This window comes from Leucoraja erinacea, chromosome 5 (assembly GCF_028641065.1).
Source record: "Leucoraja erinacea ecotype New England chromosome 5, Leri_hhj_1, whole genome shotgun sequence".
Classification (NCBI taxonomy): domain Eukaryota; kingdom Metazoa; phylum Chordata; class Chondrichthyes; order Rajiformes; family Rajidae; genus Leucoraja; species Leucoraja erinaceus.
Genome location: NC_073381.1, coordinates 24,329,801 through 24,353,805, shown reverse-complemented (window position 1 = coordinate 24,353,805; position 24,005 = coordinate 24,329,801). Strand labels below are relative to the sequence as shown.

The following is a 24,005-nucleotide window of genomic DNA, read 5'->3' as shown; positions in this document are numbered from 1 at the left end:
AAGAGTGTCACTGCCTTCTCATTAAAGGTCAGGGTCGTTTGTATTGAGAAGAGATAATTGGAGCTGTGGGATGGTGCAGTCAGTCAGTCAGGTGCTTTTGCAGCTGCAGTTTGTTCAGTTGGTCCATTCTTGCCATTACGGAAGGCTAGGGTAATGGAGAACATCAGGGAAAATAACTTTGTGAGCCAGTTGCTAACAAGGCAGAAAGCAGATTAAAGCAGAATAGTCACCATGTAATGGGTGTTACAACCTTCTGTGTTGTCTCCTTCTAAACTGCGTACCTTTTTTATTCATTGTTTAATTGAGGTTAGAGTAATGTGATTGCAGACGCTCTGTTTTTTTATTCTCAAAAGTATTAATTACTTCAGCATTTTGCTGCACTGAGCAAATATACATATTAGCATCAAAAATTTAGAAAATATCTTGTCAATTTGTGTGTTTACACTTATCTTGTTTTCTTATTTAACAGTGTACCCTTTATTTTCTTATCTTTCTAACCATGTTGGACAATATAGTTCAGGTATAGTATCAGTGGTATTAACATTTTATTTAATGTGAGCTTCCCTGCATCAGATACTTTGCTGCAGCTTGTATGAATGCCCTAAGTCTATTAATCCTCTTTAGCATCAGTTATATATTTTGATGTTTAGAAACTGCCTTATATAATGTGCTGCCATGGCTTGTAATTGACACATTCGTGCTGTGTGATTTGCTTGCACTAGGGCTATTGGTGTGTGAATGTAGGCATTGTTACACACAACGTGACGATCCTCCTCTCTTAAAATATATCCATGTTTTAAAGATATAATTGGAGCAGATGAGCAAGAATAGTCTTTGAATGTATTGTAGCCAGTTGCATGAATGAGCAGGTATATCTTCAAGATTCACTTTGTTTAAGAGAATTGATATACGGTTAGCTGGGTTTTTTTTAGTAGGTGAGCTGCTGGAGGTACTCAGCAGGTCTGACTGCATTTATGGAGGGAACTGGACACTCGATGTTTTGTGCAGAGACCACTGATGTAGATTCCATCATATCGATGGGTCTAGATGAATGGTTTTCACCCGCAACATTGACTGTTTGTTTCCCTCCATCGATGCTGCCTGACCCGCTAGGATCCTCCTGGGATGCTCTCCTCCTTTTGCTGTGATTCCAGCACCTGCAATCTCTTGTCCCTCAGGCAAACTGGATTACATTTTCAAGCCCAGATTTGTTACCATGTAAAATCAACAGATTGTTTTCTTTAAAAAGAAGCACTAATTAAATGTTTCAATCTGCCAACAGCCGGCCTCAAACTCCGAGTGAACTGTTTGCCTTGTTCCGTTATCCACGACTGCCGATTGTTTTTGATCTTGCACGAGCAGGGGAAGTTTTTGAACGGACCTTGCAACTCATTCAGGAGCATGTAAATCGCGGACTGATGGTTGATCTAAACGGAACAGGTCAGTAATGTTTAAATTCCAGTTCACACTTTATGGTCTTCCTCATTTGCTTTTTGTTGAATGTTGCTGTGTGTTTGACTCACCCTTTTGAGTTCTCTGTTAAACCACTTTCGCATCCACTCTCTGCACATTAATAGTAATTTTGCAGAGTCCAATTAACTTACAAACCGCATCTCTGTGGGAAGAAACCAAAACATTGTAGGAGGCCCACACGGTCAAAGGGAGAAACATGCATACTCCACACAGATAGCACCTGAGGTCAGGTTTGAACCTGGGTCTCTGACCCTGTGAGGCACCAGCTCTATCAGCTGTGCACCCATTCATGTTAATTATACCTTTGACACATTGATTTGGAGCATTTTGATGTGAGAATAATATTCTCGATTTAATTCATGGTTATGTAAAATAATATGTAAAAACTGAGGAAGGAACTCAACAGGCTCGGCAGCATCTGTGGAGGCAAATAGAACAATGATTGAATGGTTCTTTGTTGTCACGTGTGCATTGCACAGTGAAATTCTTTTTGCATAGGTCACATATGCACGAGTCGCCATATTTTGGTGTCATTTACAAAAGTCCAAAGTCCGATCTAAATGCTCAATGTCCTGGGGTGGCTCCCGATCCATGTAAGCCCCTGGCTACTGCAAGGCCTCTTCCATCACCCAGGGCCCAGAAACCGACGACCCTCTCCTCGCCCGACCACCTTTCCCTCCTGCAACCGTCCTTGAAGGTGCTGGAGGCAATACCCCGGTGCCAATGCTCCTACCAGCAAGAACAATCGTTCTGGTCAGGTCAACTCTTCAGTTTGATGGACGATCAGCACCTGAATCGTCATTTCTCAGCTTCGCTCCACAGATGTTGCCTGACCCATTGAGTTCCTCTAGTAGTTTCTGCTCAAGATATCAGCATCTTGTGCCTTTGTGGATATGTAATTTTATTTTTTATGGTGTCATTTTCAAGTATATTGGATTCCCCTTATCAGTTAATGCACATTTTTAGTTTTGTAAATTATATTATTTTATATTTGTGTTATTGCTAACGTCCCCTTGAGATTTTAAAAATAAACTTAGTTTGATTTACTCCCCAATGATATCTATGAATACAGTCAATGTAATTAGCTTTTTATGCTTTTATTATGGAAGATTGTCAACATGGTCTTTTTGACAGGATGCACATGGCAAATATAAAGTAAATAGAGCCAGGGACAGTACATCTTACGATAATTCTAAAACAAAAGCCCTGCGGAACAAAATGGAAAAAAGGTAGTTCAATGCAGAGGCAATGTTTTATGGACAATAGAAAACTAAAGTCAGACAGTCAACACACATTATCAGTCATGTAAGATAAGAAATGCAGTGATGGATACAAAAATGGTTTCTATTGCACATTAAGTGATAAATGTCAAGTCTGTGTAGTGGACAACTGCACTGCATTGTCCATTGGTGAAATGCAGAGACTTAAATGAACAATAATAGATCCTTCATCTCCCATGGGCCTGAGCGTTCTTAATTGGGACAACAGTCAGACTTAAGACTTGGGTGAGTTGAGGAAAACTTGTTTTCCAGTAATAATCTGACATCGTGTTGCAATTTTATCAACCTGGTTGAAAATGTTCAGCAGCTGAATGGCCTGATGATCTTAACTCAAATCCACATGAGTTGGGAGAAGGGTTGGAGAATTTGAAAGGAAAAATCATATCCTCTAAAATGAAAGGGAACACGTTTTGAAAGGGAACAACTCTGAAAAAAATAATTACCTAAGAGTAGCCCTTAAGATCAGCATTCACTCAGACTTTAGCATTTTTTGGTGTCAACATAAATGAGACCTGTCAGTTTTGTTCTCCTGCAGTAGGTAGAATCAGAATATTTAGCAGGTAACCTTTGATTCAAGGACAACATCCACAGCAGTTCAAGGGATACTATCACCGATATACTTACAAGCATTTCTTTGTTTTTGATTCTTTGATTCATGTTTTTGTGTCAAATATCTTATTTTTTTAATGCATTGATGGTGAATGTACATCTCAAATTCTCTAAATCCCTTATCTGGTGCACTTTCAATGTATGCTAATTTAGGATCAAACGTTTTACATTGGTATTCATCTAAAACGTTTTGACTGTCTGGTATGGCTCAAGCTCCATTCACATATTTTCTTGATCGTGGATTTCAAATGTTAATATTTTCATACGATCCAAATAGGAAGTACTGTAAGTTGCCTAAAAGAAAACATCAATTGGCTAATATTGCTCAAATCCTGGGAAATTTGTAATGGAGTATTTGTTGGAAACTGCCTAGTCTTTAATCAGCAGAAGCACGATGTTACATTGAAGCAAAGTTTGCAATTGAAAAATTATTTAAAATAAATGTAATAACATAAAGCTGTAACACTATTCTGCTTGCTGGTATTTTTCACTTTGCATAACCTGTATATGGTTTGATCGGATAGCACGCAAACAAAACTTTTTGTTGTATCTCAGTACACGTGACAATAATATATTAATACCAACACTTAATAACTTTGAATTGCTTTGTTATATTAAGTTTAAATTTCAGCATAATTGCCCACAAGGATGTGGGATAGATTACATTTCCTGGGTGCTATTGACTTATCATTCATTGCAAACAAATCTTGGTGAAATAGCATTATATACCTTATTTGAGGTTTACCACACAAAAATACAATTTAAATATGTTCTGCCTGTGACCTCTGACTGCGGGATTTAAAACATTGCTGAAATGAATGTGGTTTTAATTAGACCACACAAGCTTCTTCCCTATTTGAACAGGCATTCAATCTTTCTTGCTCAGTCTATCTGTGCCTCGCCGAGCACAGTAAAAGATTTTAACATTAAGTAATAAAACAATATTCCTAATGTGTGTCAGAGATAATTTTCTGATTGCCTCCATGTTCCTTCTTTTGTTGACATTTTTTTTCTCATTTCATTCTTACAATGTGTGGATATGGATATATGCTCGCAGAAATCTGTGTTGTATGACTGCTTATCAGTACATTGTCCTGTCTGTATGTTGAGCCACGTCAAAGAAGATTTTCTGTTACGACAGACAATAAAATGTTCTGAATCTGAATCTGAATATTTGCTGCCTTTGGCATGAATTTCTCTACATCAGAGTGCCGTCTTCACATCATCTCCTGGCTTTGTTAGATTTAGTGTGTTTCTTTGTTCCCCACATTCCATTGTTCATCAGCCAAATTCTAAAATAAACCTTCGTGCAAATATTTCATGAAATTGTTATGCTATTTGGTTGAAAATTGTACAAATACCCATCAATTAAGCAGTTTTTATGTTTCTTGAGTAAGATTCAGATTCAGATTCATACTTTATTGTCATTGTGCAGTGTACCGTACAGAGACAACGAAATGCAGTTAGCATCTCCCTAGAAGAGCGACATAGAATATGAGCAATAAATACATATATTTACGTGCATACAGTTGTAGTAGTGCAATTTTTTCTGGTGGAAGGAATGTCCTGGGGGGGGTGATTGGCAATCACCGAGGTACAGTGTTGAGTAATGTAACAGCCGCAAGGAAGAAGCTGTTCCTGGACCTGCTGGTCCGGCAACGGAGAGACCTGTAGCGCCTTCCGGATGGTACGAGGGTAAACAGTCTGTGGTTGGGGTGAGAGCAGTCCTTGGCGATGCTGAGCGCTCTTCGCAGACAACGCTTGCTTTGGACGCTCAATATTTGGTGATGGATCAGTAATGGATGCTCAATATTTCTTAATGATTTAATATACAGAGTTCTGTTTGTTTAATTAGTTTAATGAATAGATCAGCGTTGGTTGCTGTCTTTCATGAGTTCATCTCCTGTAAATGCACGTAGGCCAAGATCCTGCAGCTACTTAGAACAGCTCTCTGGGATTCTCGTGCAGACTCAAACGTAAGCAGTTGGAAAGCAATGCGTGCTGGGGGAAATATGGTGCTAGAGCTATGAGCAGATATTCAACTGCATATAGAAAGCTGAATAGAATCTGCCTGAAAAAGAGCCGAGATCAGCACAACAGTCCATTTTTCTTTGCTTTCCAATGCTTGGTTATGGAAGTAATAAAAAGAGAAGTTAATTTGTCAGTCATTGCACAAGAGCTAATAGAAACTTTTTAACAGTGCACAACTCATTGTTAAGTAGAAGGCATTAAACAGAGCTGGACTTAAACTCCAAACACTTCCACTGAAGTACATTTGAAGAGAAATGCCTATGTCTGGTTATTTAAAAAGAAATACAGAATAGACTTGAGGTTGTTTTGTGGTAAGAAATCCTCAGTTAAAATTTTAACTCTGATAGAGCTTATTTATATGAGATTCAAGTAGTAAACAAAGAGATACAGGTTTAAAAGATGTGCCAATACAAAAAGGGCAGTTTTCAGAGAGGATTTGCATTGGTAGCTTGCAACATGTTTGCAAATGATAGATTTGAAGGAGGAGGTGACAGAATCTGGTGACAGAGGAATGGAGATTTCATTTCAAGCTCAAAAGAAGCACTTCAATTTTGTGGAATTGCAGAAAAGCAGTGATGGGGGCAGAGATATCTTGATGTACTCTAATGTACATGCGACTCTTGTTGGGCAGCTTAATGTGATTTGTTTTTTTTTATTTGGTAATCACTAAAAAGTTGATTTCCTTTTCATTTAAATTGGTACATGTGCATGAATATGAAAGCAAATTATGATTTTAATTTACTCTTTCTTTTATAGGTTTTCGCTATAATGACCTTTTGTCTCCAAGGTTCCTGAGCCTGATTGCAAATCTGTCAGGCTGCACGGCCCACCGTCGAATCAATAACTGTTCCGACATTTGCTTCCATCAGAAGTACCGATCTCACGATGGAACATGCAACAATCTCCAGCATCCCATGTGGGGAGCTTCCCTGACTGCCTTTGAACGCCTTCTGAAGCCAGTCTATGAAAACGGGTTTAATCTGCCGAGAGGAATTAATCGAGACCGGTTTTCCAATGGGTTTCCTCTCCCTCTACCTCGCCTCATTTCAACCTCTCTGGTAGGCACTGAAGCCATTACCCCTGACGACCAGTACACACACATGTTGATGCAGTGGGGTCAGTTCGTTGATCATGATATAGATTTGACTGTTACAGCATTAAGTCTTTCCAGGTTTTCAGACGGTCAAGGCTGTAGTTCTGTCTGCACAAATGACCCACCGTGCTTTCCCATCTTGATTCCTCAAAATGACCCCAGAGTGCGTAATGGAGCTCGCTGTATGTTTTTTGTACGGTCTAGTCCTGTCTGTGGAAGTGGGATGACGTCATTGTTAATGGAATCCGTGTATCCACGGGAGCAGATCAACCAGTTGACGTCTTTTATTGATGCGTCCAATGTATATGGGAGCTCAGACCAGGAAGCTGAGGAAATCCGTGACCTGGCCAGCCAACGAGGCCTGCTGAAGCAAGGGATAGCACACCGCTTGGGGAAACCACTTTTGCCATTTGCTACTGGTCCTCCCACGGAGTGCATGAGAGATGAAAACGAAAGTCCCATTCCTTGCTTCCTGGCTGGGGATCATCGCTCCAACGAGCACATGGGTTTAACCAGCATGCACACAGTTTGGTTTCGAGAACACAACCGAATTGCCACCGAGCTCCTAAAGCTGAATCCTCATTGGGACGGTGAAACTATTTACCATGAAGCTCGTAAAATAGTTGGTGCCCAGATGCAGCACATCACCTACAGCCACTGGCTACCCAAGATTTTCGGTGACTTTGGAATGAGAATGCTTGGGGACTACAAAGGCTACGAGCCCAGTGTTAATTCAGGAATAGTGAATGTGTTTGCCACGGCGGCCTTTAGATTTGGGCACACGCTGATTAACCCAATTCTTTACCGGCTGGACGATACATTTCAGCCCATTCCGCAGGGCCACCTTTCTCTTCACAAAGCGTTTTTCTCTCCGTTCCGTATAGTGAACGAGGGTGGCATTGACCCGTTGCTGCGCGGATTGTTTGCAGTTCCAGGAAAGATGCGGGTCCCCACGGAGCTGGTAAATACAGAACTCACAGAGCGCCTTTTCTCCATGGCACATGCAGTGGCACTGGATCTAGCTGCTATGAACATTCAGAGAGGTAGGGACCACGGAATACCTCCTTACAATGATTACAGAGTCTACTGTAATCTCACTTCGGCTCAGGAATTCGAAGACCTAAAAAATGAAATTAAGAATCCACAAATTAGAGAAAAGCTCAGGAAGTAAGTGAGATTATTATGTTGGCTTAAAATCTTGATCGTACTGAAATTTCTGGCATGTTAGTACTTTGTTGAAAATTAGGATGTGGAATGGAAAAATGGTGCAGGTAGTAGAGCTGTTACATCACAGCTCCAGCAGCTTTGATTCAATTCTGATCTGTGGTGCTTTCTGTGTGGAGTTTGCAAGTTGCCCTACTGACCATGTGGATTTCATCCATTTGCTCTGGTTTTCTCCCAGATCTCAAAAGATGTGCAGGTTGGTAGGTTTATTGGCCACTGTAAATTGTTCCTTGTAGGTAGTAGAATCTGGGGGAAGTTGCTGGGAATCTGCAAATGATAAAATGGAGTATGCCTGGGATTAACATATGTTTGATGGGCCAAAGGGGCTGCTCGCAAAATGTATGACTCTGACTTTGATAAAGGAGTTAATGTAAAATGGAAATTGCTGCTAATCCTGAAGTAGAGCCCTATTGGCATCTTGTGGACAAACAGAAGAGCAATCTAGCAAGAGGGATGTTGTGGACGAGGTGGCAGTGGGGAACCAAACCCACTGTCAATAAGGAGACAGGGCAAAGGCCAGCCAATTATTGACCCAGGGCTGCAACGGTTGAGATGAGAGGGTCAGAAGCTTTCTGGAGGTGAATAAATCTGGCCCATCTAGTGTGCGTTATATCGATCAGTGTTCAGTTTTCCAAGGTGCCACCAATTGACAGTACTGTAGGAACCTATTTTAAATATCCCAATAAATATTTATCTGATGCTTTGGGTTCAATGTCTTTCAGTTTGACTCTTTTGTCTTTCCCCAATCCTCTGTAACTACTTGAATCAACCTCCTCTGGCCATATACTGGTGGACTTGCATTTGAGGCCTGGGGTGTTAAACCTGGTTTACAGGGGCGTGCTTTTGTTGTTGGTTTCTTATCTGATTTGTTTGAAATGGATTGCATTATTGTTCCAATGGAAAAGAAACAGAATGGTATTTTTTTAGCATTAAAGACAGCAATGTACAAGGTGAGTGGATAGGTGACCAAGCAACAAGTTTGTCCCACAACATTTTACATCTCTAAACCCTTATTCTTTCCTGAGATCCAGATGTTATTAAAGGTAGACATGTAGACATATTGTGCTTTAACCTAGTTGCCCATATAGGGTGGCACAGTGGCGCAGCGGTAGAGTTGTGGCCTTACAGCTTGCAGCATCGGAGACCCGGGTTCAATCCCGACTACGGGAGCTGTCTGTACGGAGTTTGTACGTCCTCCCCGTGACCCTGTGGGTTTTCTCCCAAGATCTTCGGTTTCCTCCCACACTCCCACACTGCCACACTCCAAAGACGTACAGGTTTGTAAGTTAATTAGTTTGGTATAACTGTAAAAATTGTCCCTGGTATGTGTAGGGTAGTGTTCATGTTGGTGGGCCAAAGGGCCTGTTTCCACGCTGTATCTCTAAACTAAACTAGTTGCTTTCAAAGGAGCGCAGTTAATAAAGCTCAAAGGAGAGTCCAGAGAGTAAAGTTCAGTTAGTGTGTTTTGGATTACATAAGGCGAAACATGGTGAGGGCAGCTGCCCTAAAAGACCTTTGTGCCACCAATCGAGTTTTAATTGTGCATTTATCAGGGTAGTATGCAGGAGCCGCTGATAATTGGGAAAGCTAGAAAATGTTATTGTTCAGGGCAATCAATACAAAAGTAGGTAGGGGGGTGGGGGTGTTATGCTTAATTTATAATGAACACTATTTATAATGAGGACGATTCTGATATCTGGAGTACTGTGTAAAATAGTGGTGGCCTTGTATAAGGAAGAATATTAATGCATTAGAAGCAGTTCAGGAAGTTTTGTTCAATCATTACCTAAAATCGACAGTTTGTCTTGTGAATAAAGGTTGTAAAGATTAGGCTTGTAATTGCTGGATAATAGAAGAGTGAGAGGGACTTGACTGAAACTATAGATCCTGAGGATTTTTGACAGAGTGGATGTGCAGAGGATGTATGTAAGAACAAAATAGTTGCAAATTAAAAATAAATGAAGCAGTTTCTTTTAAGGTCTAAGAGTCTTTGATCCAACTTCATCAACAACAGAGACTACGAATATTTTTTAAGACATAGGTGTTTAACTAAGGATGTGAAAGGTTGCCACAGGTAGATGGAAATGTGATGTTGAACTTGTAGTCAGGTCAACACTAATTTTATTAAATGCCGGAGCATTTTTGATGTGTCAAGTGACCTACTGTGCATAACTTGTTTGACAACTTCATGGTTACTTGAATTACATTGAAAATGATTTGAATTTGTGATTTCTGGGTTTTTCATCCAAGCCTCTGGATTGCTGTCTCTGGAACATAGCCATTTGGTAACTGTACATCCTAAAATTGAATTTAGTGCTAAATATTTTTAACTTTAAAGAAATGAGGAGAGAATGGAAAAAAATCGAAGATGTTTGAAGACCTATACAAAAGCAGAATATGTTGTAAACACTAGCATGTAAGGAAGCAGCATCTGTGGAAGTGATGTTAATATTTCCAGTGTAAAACTATTGTTAATGTTGTGTTAAATCCTTCTCTTTCATTCTCTGATTTCTGTAGTTTATATGGTACTCCGTTGAACATAGATTTATTCCCTGCATTAATGGTGGAAGACCTAATACCAGGATCCAGATTGGGACCAACTCTTCTCTGTTTGTTATCAACTCAGTTTAAACGTCTTCGAGACGGTGACAGGTAAACAGCAGTTTGCGTCGTGATTTTATTTATTCAATTGAGAAGCTGCTCCATCATTACCAACACTACAATTCTTGTTGCAATGGGGCAGTGGGTAAGTGTAACCTGAGGTGGTGCTACACCTTGCAGACCAGCTTGTCTGCATTGGGACGATAGTTTTGTTTACTGTAAGTGATCTCAATGCCTTGATGTTGGAAGATAGTCTAGTCTTTATCACCTTCTAGTATTGTACACTTGGTTTCAGTGTACTTGTGGAGAACAATGATTTTCTACTTATCTTATCACATTTTGCGGATGTACCTTGTGGCATTTAGAACTGTAGCTGCTCTAACTACAGTATCTGTGCAAGGTACTTTGTGCATGCCATAGGAAGGTACAATAACATTTAAAAAAAATAATTTGGATAGGAACATTAATAGGAAAGGTTCAGAAAGACTGGGGTCAAACATGAGCATATAGAATCACCTTAGATGGTCATGTTGGTCAACAAGATCAAATTAGACCAAAGGGCCTGTTTCTGTGCTGTGTCACTTAATGAGAACCTTCATTAAATATAAAATCCAGCTCATCAATTAGAAATGTTGGTGATCTAAGTTGCCGTTAGTCAGATGAAATAAATATACGTCGGTTACAAAGAACAAATTTAAAACCTGAAGCCCAAAAGCAAGTGCAATGAAATAATAGATTATTATTATTATTAATATTAATAGAATAATCAAATGAATTTGATTGAGTTTAACATTGGTATTTGTACTCTGTGTGAATAGGTTCTGGTATGCGAATCCTGGGGTGTTCACTCCAGCCCAGCTGACCCAGATCAAGCAGACTTCTCTTGGCAGAGTGCTGTGTGACAATGGGGACAACATCACCAGGGTGCAGGCTGATGTGTTCAGAGTGGCAGAATATCCTCATGGTTATCAAAGTTGTGCCGACATGCCAAGGATGGACCTAAGGATGTGGCAAGACTGCTGCGAAGGTTTGTAATTATCTAATGAATGGGCTTGGTTTGAATGATGAGTGAACTCTGGAACAATTTAAAGCAGCTTTGTGTGTTATTATTAGTTTCTAAGGGATACAGATAATACTTGATTATGGAGAATGTCCAATCAAATATGGAACAAGTATTTGCATCTGTTATAAAAGCTGCAACTGTTTAACTGTTTATGGGCATCATGATGTGGACTCCAAAGTACCATTTCGAATATTCAGTGTTTTTTTGCAATTCATTTCTGCTCTTCATTGACAAGGGCCAATTTTCATTGTTGGGTGTCAAGAGGAACAGGTGTTTGTTTTTAACCGTGCTTTGTTTCTAGTTACAGAGAGACACTACACAGTGCTAATTATGCGACCAAAAGCATGGATTAAATGCAGAGATTAAGGCAGAGAGAGATGGATTCTTGACCAGTACGGGTGCCAGCAGTTATGGGGAGAAGGCAGAAGAATGGGGTTATATGGGAAAGATAGATCAGCCATGATTGAATGGCAAAGTAGACTTGATGGGCCGAATGGCCTAATTCTACTCCTATTACTTATGAACATGAAAAAGAAGCAAGCCAAAAATTGGAGGCGTTATGGGAGGCTCGGGGAATGATGGCTGCATTTTCTGGCATCAAAATATGACGATGAACCTAAGCACATAAAAACTTGAACCAAAAGTAGCCATGTGGCCTCTCAGTCTGACTCCACCATTCAATAAGGGTATAACCAATCCTTTTTCTCAGTGCCACTTTAAGTCAAGTCGAGTTTATTCGTCACATTCGCATACGAGATGTGCAGTGAAATGAAAAGTGGCAATGCTTGCAGATTGTGCAAAAAGACAAACAAACAACCAAATAAACTACGAACAGAATCACATATTCTTTTACATATTAAATATTGTAGGCAGAAGGGAAAAGGTTCGGTAAAGTTAGTCCCTGGTGAGATAGGAGTTTACAGTCCGAATGGCCTCTGGGAAGAAACTCCTTCTCAACCTCTCTGTTTTCACAGAATGGCAATGGAGGCGTTTGCCTGACTGTAGCAGCTGGGACAGTCCGTTGCAGGGGTGGAAGGGGTCACCCATGATTTTATTGGCTGTGGAGTTGCACCTCCTGATGTATAGTTCCTGCAGGGGGGCGAGTGAAGTTCCCATAGTGCGTTCGCTCTGAATTTCCTCAATTGCCTGAGGTGGTAAAGGCGCTGCCTTGCCTTACTCACGGTGCTGCGGCGTGTGATGACCATGTCATATCCTCAGAGATGTGGACTCCCAGATATTTAAAACAGCTCACCCCATCCACAGGATCCCCATTTATCCTCAATGGAGTGTACATCCTCGGATGATGTGCCCTCCTAAAATACACGATCAGCTCCTTAGTTTTTTTGATGTTCAAGAGCAGGCTGTTGCCCTGACACCAGAGTGCTAGACCAGCCACCTCCTCACGGTAGGCCTTCTCATCGTTGTCTGAAATCAGGCTCACCACCACAGTGTCATCAGCAAACTTGATTATTGAGTTGGAGCTGAACCTTGCCACACAGTCGTGTCTGTACAGGGAATACAATAGGGGGCTGAGGACGCAACCCTGGGGCGATCCTGTGCTCAGCGTGAGGGACTTCGATGTATTCCCTCCCATCTTGACTACCTAGGGCCTGGCGGTGGGAAAGTCCAGGACCCAGGCACACAGGGGGGTGTTGAGCCCTAATTCCAGTAGCTTCTCTGCCAGTCTGGTGGGGACTATCGTGTTGAAGGCTGAACTGAAGTCTATGAACAGCATCCTCACGTAGCTCCCCTTCTGGCTGTCCAGATGAGAGAGAGCGTGTGCAAAACCTGGGAGACCGCATCGTCCGTGGACCTGTTCGGACGGTATGCAAACTGTAACGGGTCCATGTTGCAAGGGAGGAAGGCATAGATGTGTTAGGGCACAATCCTCAAATCCTCAATCCCCTTAACATGAATTGGTGGTGAGGAATCAGTGTGCTGCAAAAAATAATCAAAATTCATCTTGTGGGATGTGTGCAATGGCTTTTCGGATCATTTGGAGTTCGCATAATTTGATACAGTAGTGCAGAGAGTAACTAGGTGACTCAGTTCGAGGACAAATGACATGTGTGACCAGTGGTGATGGCTTAGGTTGATGCAATCGGCCATGCAAAACCATTTCAACTCCCTACAGGAGGTAAGGTTTATCAGCAGACAGAGTGCAGAGGTAGTTTTAATGCAGGCTCTCAGTGTATGACATGGGTGTTTCCCCGATCTGCAACTTTGTTGTGCATTGAAAATGTGAAGAGATTTGTTCACACACGAAGATATACAAGAAATTGCAGATGCTGGAATCTTGAGCAAAATAGTGTTGAAGTAATTTGGCAAGTCAGGCAGCAATGATGGTGAGGAATGGGAAAAAAAGTGGCATATTGAGACATTACTCTTCAGATTGAGTCAGGAGTAGGAGGAAGAAATCTTGAAAACAGGGCTGAGGGTAGTGCAAAGTCTGGCAAATGATAGGTGAATGCAGGTGAGATGATGTGATTGGTAGATGGTGGAATCTGTTTGAAATAGTAGGATGGTAACAATGAAACAAAAATTGTAATACACAGAAGTGAAACACTTCAGATTCTGGCAATTCTTCAGCAGAAATTCTGGAGCAAACTGGGTCAGGCAGCATCTGAAGATCTAAAGCAGAGTTAATATTTCAGGTCGATGTCATTTCATCAGTTCTGAAAACTGCATTAATGTTTTGTTTTTGTCCTTTGCTCTCAGACTTAAAGTATGCAAATCATTTGTTCTTTTTTATTTTCTGCTTTACTTTTCCTGTTCCAATTCATGTTCTGAGTACAAAAAAATGCTGCCTAGTGTGTGATACATCTGCATTCAACATTATTAAATATGCATCCTTTCTATTTCCGGACAAGTGGAAAAATGTCCAACTTAAATCTGGTTTTCTCATTAATCAAATACAAACAGATATTTGGACTTAGTTTAGTCAAAGCCGTGACTGCAGCTATGTTTTTAAAATGTGGTATTCGCCGTAAGAAATATAAATTAACTTGGTGAGTTTCTAACAAAACTGTGACATATTCCTTGCCAATCAGCATCTTAAAGGATGACTGATTAATCCTTGGGGTTTCACCCTTCTAGCTTATTTTTTTCACGACAGTTAAATGTCATTTCCCATTTATTGGAGTATCTGGGGATGGAAGTTGGTTTGTGATTCTTGTTTCAAATATTTTTAAATTGGCCCTCTTTTCCCTGTGAGCAGAGTTTTTGAAAAATATTTTAGTCCCAGCTAAAGAAGTAATTGTCATGTCCGTCATTCATTTGATTGAAGATTTTCTGTACAGGAGCTCTCGGGTGCCTTTTTTCAGTAGTGTGGCTGTGTAAGTGTCTATGCTTTGCCATCCTCTTGTTATCTAATCATTTTACGAAAATAAAATGAAGGCAAGGTAATGTTGCATTCTTTCATGTAAAGTTGCCAGCATAATGGAATGATTTTCATTCAGACAGCCAAGGTTGGACATTGTCTAGACTTATGTACTAAGAGACCATAGTTGTTACTTCTTTCTGTATTCACTAGATGAGAAGGAGCCAATATTTTTGTCTGAAATTGCAGCTGTCTTAAATTAATGGTACAGCCAAAAGTGATGTTTTAAGAATCTATGCTAAGTTCAATTTCATTTGGCACAACCTGGTCAGATATTCATATTAAATAAGTTTTTGGGGCCTTCAGATTTTTTCTTGATTTCAGTGCAATTGCGTTTGAATTGAGATCCATTGCCCTTCCTGTAGCTCAATAGGAATTTGAGCCATAAAGTTGTAAGAGGGTCTGCTGGGTAGGTGATATTTAGAGGAAATGGTTGCCATTTGTGTAATTGCTCTTCAAAAGGTCAAAAATGTTAGCAGTATTTGTCCCCTGCAAATAAATGTCACAAGGAGATGCAACGAGACCTGGGTGTCAAGGTACACCAGTCATTGAAAGTAGGCATGCAGGTGCAGCAGGCAGTGAAGAAAGCGAATGGTATGTTAGCATCCTTAACAAAAGAATTTGAGAATAGGAGCAGGGAGGTTCTACTGCATTTTTTCCCTGTGAGCAGTTTTTGAAAAATATTTTAGTCCCAGGTTCTACTGCAGTTGTACAGGGTCTTGGTGAGACCACACCTGTAGTATTGCGTGCAGTTTTGGTCTCCTAATCTGAGGAAAGACATTCTTGCGGAAGAGGGAGTACAGAGAAGGTTCACCAGACTGATTCATGGGATGTCAAGACTTTCATATGAAAAAAAGACTGGATAGACTCGGCTTGTACTCGCTAGAATTTGGAAGATTGAGGGGGGATCTAATGGAAACTTACCAAATTCTTAAGGGGTTGGACAGGCTACCTGGAGACTTATCCACTTTCATATTTCTCAAAAGTTTCAGTATTTCCTCTTCTTTGATCCTCATAGTTTCCATAGCTACTCTACTTGTTTCCCTTACCTCACATAATTCAATATCCTTCCCCTTGGTGAATACTGAAGAAAATAAATTGTTCAATATCTCCCCCATCTCTTTTGGCTCTGCAGATAGCTGTCCACTCTGCCTCTCAAATGGACCAATATTATCCCTCGTTATCCTTTTGCTATTAATATAGCTGTAGAAACCCTTTGGATTTACTTTCACCTTTAGAAACTTACAAAATTCTTAAGGGGTCGGACAGGCTAGATGCAGGAAGATTGTTCCCGATGTTGAGGGTCCAGAACAAGGGGTCACAGTTTAAGGATAAGGGGGAAATCTTTTAGGACCGAGATGAGGAAAACATTTTTCACACGGAAGAGTTGTGAATCTCTGGAACTCGCTGTCACAGAGGGTAGTCGAGGCCAGTTCATTGGCTATATTTAAGAGGGAGTTAGATGTGGCCCTTGTGGCTAAGGGGATCAGAGGGTATGGAGAGAAGGCAGGTACGGGATACTGAGTTGGATGATCAGCCATGATCATATTGAATGGCGGTGCAGGCTCGAAGGGCCGAATGGCCTACTCCTGCACCTATTTTCTATGTTGCTATGTTTCTAACAGCACCTACGTCAGGAGAAGTCAAGCTTCTGGTGTCAAGCCAACTGTCGCTGAAAGGTTTTGAACATTTCAAAATCCAGCGGCGACCAGAAAAATGCTATGAATCTTTGGGCAACTGAGGAGACTACTCATGATCATACAGGCGACAACAGGCGGTGACCATGTGGCCACTGCCCAGTCGCCTGTAGTCGCATAAAAAATCGCCTAAGTGGGACAGGCCTATTACTCCGCCAGAGACCATATAACAATTACAGCACGGAAACAGGCCATCTCGGCCCTACAAGTCCGTGCTGAACAATTATTTTCCCCTAGTCCCATCTACCTGCACTCAGACCATAACCCTCCATTCCTTTCCCTTCCGTAAGACTATCCAATTTATTTTTAAATGATAAAATCGAACCTTCCTCCACCACTTCCACTGGAAGCTCATTCCACACAGCTACCACTCTCTGAGTAAAGAAGTTCCCTCTCATGTTACCCCTAAACTTCTGTCCCTTAATTCCGAAGTCATGTCCTCTTGTTTGAATCTTCCCTACTCTCAATGGGAAAAGCTTGTCCACATCAACTCTGTCTATCCCTCTCATCATTTTAAAGACATCTATCAAGTCCCCCCTTAACCTTCTGCCCTCCAGAGAATAAAGCCCTAACTTATTCAACCTTTCTCTGTAACTTAGTTGCTGAAACCCAGGCAACATCCTAGTAAATCTCCTCTGTACTCTCTCTATTTTGTTGACATCCTTCCTATAATTGGGCGACCAAAATTGTACACCATACTCCAGAATTGGCCACACCAATGCCTTGTACAATTTTAAGATTACATCCCAACTTCTATACTCAATGCTCTGATTTATAAAGGCCAGCATACCAAAAGCTTTCTTTACCACCCTATCTACATGAGATTCCACCTTCAGGGAACTATGCACAGTTATTCCTAGATCCCTCTGTTCAACTGCATTCCTCAATTCGCTACCATTTACCATGTACGTCCTATTTTGATTTGTCCTGCCAAGATGTAGCACCTCACACTTATCAGCATTAAACTTCATCTGCCATCTCTCAGCCCATTCGTCCAAATGGCCTAAATCTCTCTGTAGACTTTGGAAATCTACTTCATTATCCACAACACAACCTATCTTAGTATCATCTGCATACTTACTAATCCAATTTACCACACCTTCATCCAGATCATTGATGTACATGACAAACAACAGTGGACCCAACACAGATCCCTGAGGCACCCCCACTAGTCACCTGCCTCCAACCTGACAAACAGCCATCCACCATTACTCTCTGGCATCTCCCATTCAGCCACTGTTGAATCCATCTTGCTAATCCTGCATTTATACCCAACAATTGAACCTTCTTAACCAACCTTCCATGAGGAACCTTGTCAAAGGCCTTACTAAAGTCCATAAAGACAACATCCACTGCTTTACCCTCATCAATTTCCCTAGTAACCTCTTCAAAAAATTCAAGAAGATTAGTCAAACATGACCTTCCAGGCACAAATCCATGTTGACTGTTTCTAATCAGACCCTGTTTATCCAGATGCTTATATATATTATCTTTAAGTATCATTTCCATTAATTTTCCCACCACTGAAGTCAAACTAACAGGTCTATAATTGCTAAGTTTACTCTTAGAACCCTTTTTAAACAATGGAACAACATGCGCAGTACGCCAATCCTCGGGCACTATTCCCGCTTCTAATGACATTTGAAATATTTCTGTCATAGCCCCTGCTATTTCTACACTAACTTCCCTCAATGTCCTTGGGAATATCCTGTCCGGACCTGGAGACTTATCCACTTATATATTTCTCAAAAGTTTCAGTATTTCCTCTTCTTTGATCCTCATAGTTTCCATAGCTACTCTATTTATTTCCCTTACCTCACATAATTCAATATCCTTCCCCTTGGTGAATACTGAAGAAAATAAATTGTTCAATATCTCCCCCATCTCTTTTGGCTCTGCAGATAGCTGTCCACTCTGCCTCTCAAATGGACCAATATTATCCCTCGTTATCCTTTTGCTATTAATATAGCTGTAGAAACCCTTTGGATTTACTTTCACCTTACTTGCCAAAGCAACCTCATATCTTCTTTTAGCTTTTCTAATTTCTTTCTTAAGATTCTATTTACATTCTTTATACTCCTCAAGCACTCCATGCTGCCTATAATTATTATAGATCGCTCTCTTTTTCCGAACCGTGTCCAATTTCCCTTGAAAATCATGGCTCTTTCCAATTTTTACTATTTCCTTTCAACCGAACAGGGACATAAAGATTCTGTACTCTTTAAATTTCCCCTTTAAATGTCCTCCATTTCTCTTCTACATCCATCCCATAAAACAAAATGTCCCAATTCACTCCTTTTAAATCCTTTTGCATCTCATCAAAGTTAGCCTTTCTCCAATCAAAAATCTCAACCCTAGGTCCAGTTCTGACCCTCTCCATAATTATTTTGAAACTAATGGTATTGTGATCACTGGACCTGAAGTGCTCCCCAACGCATACCTCCGCCACCTGACCTGTCTCATTTCCTAACAGGAGGTCCAGCACTGCCCCTTCGCTAGTAGGTACCTCTATGTATTGCTGCAAAAAACTATCCTGCACACATTTTACAAACTCCAAACCATCCAGCCCATTTACAGAATGTGTTTCCCAGTCTATGTGTGCAAAATTGAAATCTCCCACAATCACTACCTTGTGCTTACTACTAATATCTGCCAGCTCCTTACATATTTGCTATTCCAATTCTTGCTCCCCATTTGGTGGTCTATAATACACCCCTATAAGTGTTGCTACACCTTTCCCACTTCTCAGTTCCACCCAAATAGCCTCCCTAGACGAGCCCTCCAATCTATCCTGCCAAAGCACTGCTGTAATATCTTCCCTGACAAGCAATGCAACACCCCCACCTCTTGCCCCTCCAATTCTATCACACCTGAAGCAACGAAATCCTGGAATATTTAGTTTCCAATCACAGCCCTCCTGCACCCATGTTTCACTGATCGCCACAACATCATACTTCCAGGTATCAATCTAAGCTCATCCACCTTTCTTACAATGCTCCTAGCATTAAAATATACACATTTAAGAAACCCACCGCCTCTTATTCTCTGTTTATTTTCTTTTTCTTCTTTCTCCCCTAGATTTTGGGTCCGAGTGCTTCCCTTCTCTGCCTCCTGCCTCACACTCTGTCTACTAGTTTTCTCTATTTGAGTCCCTCCCCCCAACCATTCTAGTTTAAAGTCTCCCCAGTAGACTTTGCAAATCTCCCCACCAGGATATTGGTCTCCCTCGGGTTCAAGTGCAACCCGTCCTTTCTGTACAGGTCACACCTTCCCCAAAAGACCTAATCCCGACAACATGTGCTTGTCTCTACGGAGTTTGTTCGCTCTTCCCTAGACCTGCTTGGGTTTTCTTTAGGATCTGTAATTTCATGCCACACTCCAAAGTCGTACAGGTTAGTAGGCTAATTGGCTAGGTATAATTGTGAATTGTTCCTTGTGTGTGAAGGATGGAGTTAGTGTGCGGGGAACATTGGTCGGTGCGGACTCTGTGGGCCAAAGGGCCTATATTTCCAAACTAAGCTAAACTAATAATCCGCTTAAAATGTTCAAAGGAACTTCATGAGTGTATGCGGAACAACATTGAACTAAAAGCGCATCGCTACAGCTGTAATGGGGTCTTTGCCAACTAATCTATACACAACAGATCTGAAGACTGCAAGATATTTGTATAGACTGTAAATTTGCTATTCAAGCTGCAGCTGTAATGCCTGGACACAGTTTTATTGATGGATGTTAGTACCCAGCCGGCTTGACTTTGGACGGTACCCAATATAGTCCAAGCTGCTTTGGCAATAAGTGAAAGAATTTGAGCACTATTATAGCTTTTAACGATGTTGCATGACAGTAAATAGTGTCCATTGTTGGAGATTGTAGTGTATTAACCATGGTTTTTTGTACTTCTGCTTGCAAGCTTTCACCATAAAATGTCGTTTATTATTGTTACGTATACCGAGATACAGTGAAAAGCTTTTTGTTGCGTGCTACCAGTCAACGAAAAGACTACACAGGATTCCAATCAAACTGTCCTGTGTTCAGATTCTGGATAAAGGGTATAACATTTAGTGAAAAATAAAGCTTGATTACAGATGGTTCAAAGGTCTTCGATCAGGAAGATGGGAGGTCAGGGCCATATTCTTACTGGTGAAAGGACAATTCAGTTGCCTGATAACAGCTGGGAAGAAACTGTCCCTGAATTTGGAGCTAATGTGTTTTCAAACTTCTATACCTCTTGACTAATGAGAGATGGGAGAAGAGGGAATGATTATGCTGGTCCTTGATTGTGCTGGGTAGATTTGCCGAGGCAGCAAAATATAGATGGACTCCATGGAAGGGAAGGTTGCTTTGCGTGATGGTCTGGGCTAAGTCCACAACTCTCTTCAATTTCTCACTGGCTTGGGTGAAGCTGTTCCCAAACCATGCTGTGATGCATCCGGATAAGATGCTTTCTATGGTGCATCTGTAGAAGTTGGCGAGGATTGTTGGAGGCATGCTGAACGTCTTAAGTCTTCTCATGAAGTTGAGGCGTGGGTATGCTTTCTAGGCCATAGCATTGATGTGGCTGGTTCACGACAAATTGCAGGTGTTGTTTATTCTTAAGAACTCAAAACTATCAACGATCTTTACTTTGGTGTCGTCAATATTTACCACGGTGTGTGTACTGCTTCACTTCCTAAAATCAAAGACAATCTCCTTTGTATTGCTGGCATTGAGGGAGATGTTGTTGGCTTGGCACCAGGATTCAAGGTTCTCAATCTCCTTCCTGTACTCTGTCTCATAGTTATTTGAATCCCAGCCCATTATGGTGACATCGTCTGTGTGTACTTGTAAATTGAGTTGGATTGGTATTTGACTGCAGCCATGAGTGTAGAAGGCATTTAGTAGGGGGCTGAGAATGCAGTGTTGAGGATTATCATAGAGGATAATTTGTCACCTACTTTCAAAGTTAAATTGTCGACATCGTCCTCCCCCCCCCCCCCCCCCCCCCCCCCCCCCCAAACAAAGAATGGCATTTTGCATGTTTATTAAACATAGCTTCTGAGAAGCGTGAAATTAAATAAAATGCCTTTAATGAGATTTAGATGAAAGATCAACCATTCAAGAGTGTTTATTTGTAATATGCATTGATATGAACCAGTACAATGAAAATCTGACTTGTTACACCTTTGCAAGCACTGTCATCCTATTGACTGACAGAGCAGCCATGAGGGACTAACCTGCTCGAATTTCGTATGTTTTAAGACATAGCCAAAAATGCCTTTTGCCAGTGCAATAGCTGTTCAAAGCTAGGAAATGCTGGTGGTCAATTTGTGTGCAATAACGTTTTGCCAGATAAGGGAAAATGTTGATCCAAAAGTCAGGAAATCTCCCCACCCTGCGAAGAGTGTTTGAGCTCCTTTACAGCCAAATAAGAGCAGACAATACCTTTCTTGAACTAGTTTGACTGTGCTTCAAACAAACTAGCATTCTGCGTGCTCAAGTGTCAGCCGAGTTAATGCAAACACTACCCACAACCTTCCAACTGGGAAGCAAGAACACTGCTGCTGAGCCACGGCTGGGAATTTATGTTTGCATGTTTAAGCTTGTTGAATTAAAATTTTTTTTTAATGCTTTACTTTACTTCACGTTCCATCACTCCCCTGTGGAATGGTGGCAGGAGAGATAAAGTATCTGCTTGCAAAGGTCAATGGCAGGTTGACCTAATGTTGTTAGAGATAATTAGATAATTTCATTGTCCTGATGCTCTTGGCGTTGGAGGATCCGTGAGTTAACGTTGACATAGAAACATAGACAATAGTTGCAGGAGGAGGTCATTCGGCCCTTCGAGCCATTGTGATCATGGCTGATCGTCCCCAATCAATAACCCATGCCTGCCTTCTCCCCATATCCCTTGATTCCACCAGCCCCTAGAGCTCTATCTAACTCTCTTAAATCCATCCAGTGACTTGGCCTCCACTGCCCTCTGTGGCAGGGAATTCCACAAATTCATAACTGTGGGTGAAAACATTTTTCTCACCTCAGTCCCCTTTATTCTAAGACTGTGGCCCCTGGTTCTGGACTCGCCCAACATTGGGAACATTTTTCCTGTATCTAGCTTGTCCAATCCTTTTATAATTTTATATGTTTCTATAAGACTTCCCACTCATCCTTCTAAACTCCAGTGAATACAAGCCTAGTATTTTCAATCTTTCCTCATATGACAGTCCCATTATCCCAGTGATTAATCTTGTGAACCTACGCTGCACTGCCTCAATCACAAGGATGTCCTTCCTCAAATTAGGAGACCAAAACTGTACACAATACTCCAATACACCACATGTTACTAATACAGAAGGAATGATATTTGCAGGGAAACAGATTCAGAATGTGTCTTCTTTTGAGACATCAGACATTTGTTTATCATTTCACTCAAAACTTTTGTTAATATTTAATTCTAATATTTACTTGCTGAGGGGGAGAATATTGTTCCAAAACACTGCCAACCAGGGAAATAGTTAACATTTAACTAGCAGCCCCACCAGCCAGCTCTCCATGGAATCTACAGATTAAGGAAGAAAATATTGGAATTCAAATGGGGCTGTCCCACTTAGGCGACTGCAGGAGACTATGCGGTCGCCACATGGGCGCCACATGTTTGTGGGTGGTTGCCGGTGAGTCGCCTTCATGGTCGTGAGCAGTTCCCGCATTCTGGGAACTAGTCGTGGCCTCATTATGGTTGCCGCAAATTTTTCAACATGTTGAAAAATTAATGGCGACTTGAATGAAGCCGTCATGGAGTGTAGCGAGAATTCTCGTGCCGTGGGTGGGTCGCCAGGAGGTCGAAGGTTCTTGTAGGTTCTCGTAGGTTGTAGCCGTTGCTGACTGGTAAATTTCATTGGCTCATTGGGGGAAATAAATGTAAGCAGTAGTTTTCAGAACCAAGGATAACAGACCGGTAATGTTAAATGTCTGCGGAGCTTCACACCCGTGTATCTCTGGCTTCTTAAAAATTGTCTCCACTCCTTCTCCATCCTTCTCCCCCCTCCCCCCCCCCCTCCTCTTTTAAAGGACTTACCGTACCTTGGCTTTGTGGTCACTCAGACAGCGCTCTCCCCACTTGCCCTGTCCCCGCTTGCATAACAGGCTGTGAAGGAAGTGATGTGTGTGTGTGTGTGTGTGTGTTCCACTCTGACAGTCGCCGTTCCAGTTACTGGTTTTTCAGGCGACTACCGGCAACTTGACAGTCACCGGCAGTCGCCTGAATATTCGCCTAATGGGGAATGGCCCATAACTCTCCTCCGAGTCCAACAAAAACATGTGAAATCCTCAAGAAATGAGAGTCCAATGATGTTGGAACTATGTCGTTTGGAAGTTTGCTGGTTGCATGATCAGAGTTGGAACTTCCATCCACTCTTTCCAAGGCAATCCGTCAGCAGGGGAAGTTCGGAGCCAACGTTCTTGTTTCCCAAATTCACCGAGGACTCAGAGTTGATGCATTACGACACTGCTGCTATTCCGGGACAATTGTCTGTTCCTCAACATTTCTCACTTTCCCCATCTGCAGAGTTGTTGCAAATCT

At 41.4% G+C, this 24,005-nt stretch overlaps 1 protein-coding gene across 1 annotated transcript in view; it reads left to right on the top strand.

Annotated features, from left to right (window-relative positions):
- Nucleotides 1–24,005, top strand: part of LOC129696870 (peroxidasin homolog) — a 217,670-nt gene that overhangs the window by 174,418 nt on the left and 19,247 nt on the right. The window contains exons 14-17 of the mRNA XM_055634944.1: nucleotides 1,283–1,440; nucleotides 6,150–7,653; nucleotides 10,228–10,362; nucleotides 11,130–11,338. Of these exons, the coding sequence (XP_055490919.1) occupies nucleotides 1,283–1,440; nucleotides 6,150–7,653; nucleotides 10,228–10,362; nucleotides 11,130–11,338 (2,006 nt within the window). The remainder of the gene's footprint in view (nucleotides 1–1,282; nucleotides 1,441–6,149; nucleotides 7,654–10,227; nucleotides 10,363–11,129; nucleotides 11,339–24,005) is intronic.